At 40.4% G+C, this 1,018-nt stretch overlaps 1 protein-coding gene across 1 annotated transcript; it reads left to right on the top strand.

Annotated features, from left to right (window-relative positions):
• The first annotated feature begins 211 nt into the window (after nucleotides 1-211).
• Nucleotides 212-954, top strand: LOC107580111 (carboxypeptidase A2-like). The gene is made up of 4 exons (XM_016265856.1): nucleotides 212-275; nucleotides 352-538; nucleotides 624-706; nucleotides 792-954. The coding sequence occupies exons 1-4, from the start codon at nucleotides 212-214 to the stop codon at nucleotides 923-925; spliced, it is 468 nt and encodes a 155-aa protein (XP_016121342.1). The 3' UTR covers nucleotides 926-954.
• Nucleotides 955-1,018: the final 64 nt, after the last annotated feature.

Here is a 1,018-nt window from a genome sequence, read left to right as displayed (position 1 = left end):
ATTAAATTAATCTTTATTTATAAGGATTAAATACTTTAGTAAGAAGCAGGCTGGTACCAAAAAATGAACTAAATTCTGAGGTCTTGACATACAAATTTTTAAGACCTCTCATTCAATAATTATTGTTCCAAAAATCATTCAAAAACATGAAGCAAATATGCATTAAAATGTTCTCTACATTCAGAACCGTACGTGGCGTAAAACTCGCTCCATGAACTCTGGCTCCTCCTGCTGTGGTGCCGATCCCAACAGGAACTGGGATGCTGGTTTTGGTGGTATGTAGATATCATCATTGTCTTGTTGCAATAGTAGGCTACACAATATACAGTAACTATAGACATGTTCTGCCAGGTCCCGGAGCCAGCAAGGACCCCTGTTGCAACTCCTACCACGGGCCCTATGCCAACTCTGAGGTCAAAGTGAAAAACGTTGTTGACCTCATCATGGGCCACGGCAATTTCAAATCCTCCATCTCCATGCACTCTTATGCATGCATTATGGTTACACATGCACAGACGTTCCTGACAAGTCTGAGCTTGTAAGTCAATTCATATCCATTTAAATGTTTTATATTTTTGTATTTTCTTGTTAATATTTTGTGTTGTTGTTTTCATTTATTGTAGCATACTGTTGGCACAGCTGCAATCGAAGAACTCACCTCCCTCTATGACCAGATACCAAGTTGGAAGCATCTGCAAACTTATCTGTAAGTAGACTGCATGCTCTGTTTGAGTACCAAGATATGGCTTCTGACTGTTTTCTGATTGTGATACTGGCCTGCTATATTTCAGACCAAGCAAGTGGTGGAAGCATCTATTGGACCTGCAATACTGGCATCAAATATTCCTTTGCCTTTGAGTTGCGTGATACAGGCTTCTACGGTTTCCTGCTGCCTGCCAACCAGATCGTCCCCACTGCAGAGTAGTGATCATGCGAGTTCATAGAGATCATTGAACCAGCGTCTATAGTTTTAACCTGATCTCAGATCAGTTTCATCAATTTGTAGACATTTTTAACG

Source organism: Sinocyclocheilus grahami, unplaced genomic scaffold (genome assembly GCF_001515645.1).
Source record: "Sinocyclocheilus grahami isolate Dianchi unplaced genomic scaffold, SAMN03320097.WGS_v1.1 scaffold24797.1, whole genome shotgun sequence".
In the NCBI taxonomy this organism is placed as follows: Eukaryota; Metazoa; Chordata; class Actinopteri; order Cypriniformes; family Cyprinidae; genus Sinocyclocheilus; species Sinocyclocheilus grahami.
Note: the sequence above shows the minus strand (reverse complement) of the source record. Positions and strands in the feature narration are given on the sequence as shown.

Excerpts from the sequence above, each read along its gene's own strand:
- LOC107580111 (XM_016265856.1), top strand. The coding sequence starts at position 212 with ATGAACTCTGGCTCCTCCTGCTGTGGTGCCGATCCCAACAGGAACTGG. Across the intron at positions 276-351 it reads CTGGGATGCTGGTTTTGGTG|GTCCCGGAGCCAGCAAGGAC; the intron begins GTATGTAGATAT and ends ATGTTCTGCCAG. Across the intron at positions 707-791 it reads AAGCATCTGCAAACTTATCT|ACCAAGCAAGTGGTGGAAGC; the intron begins GTAAGTAGACTG and ends GCTATATTTCAG.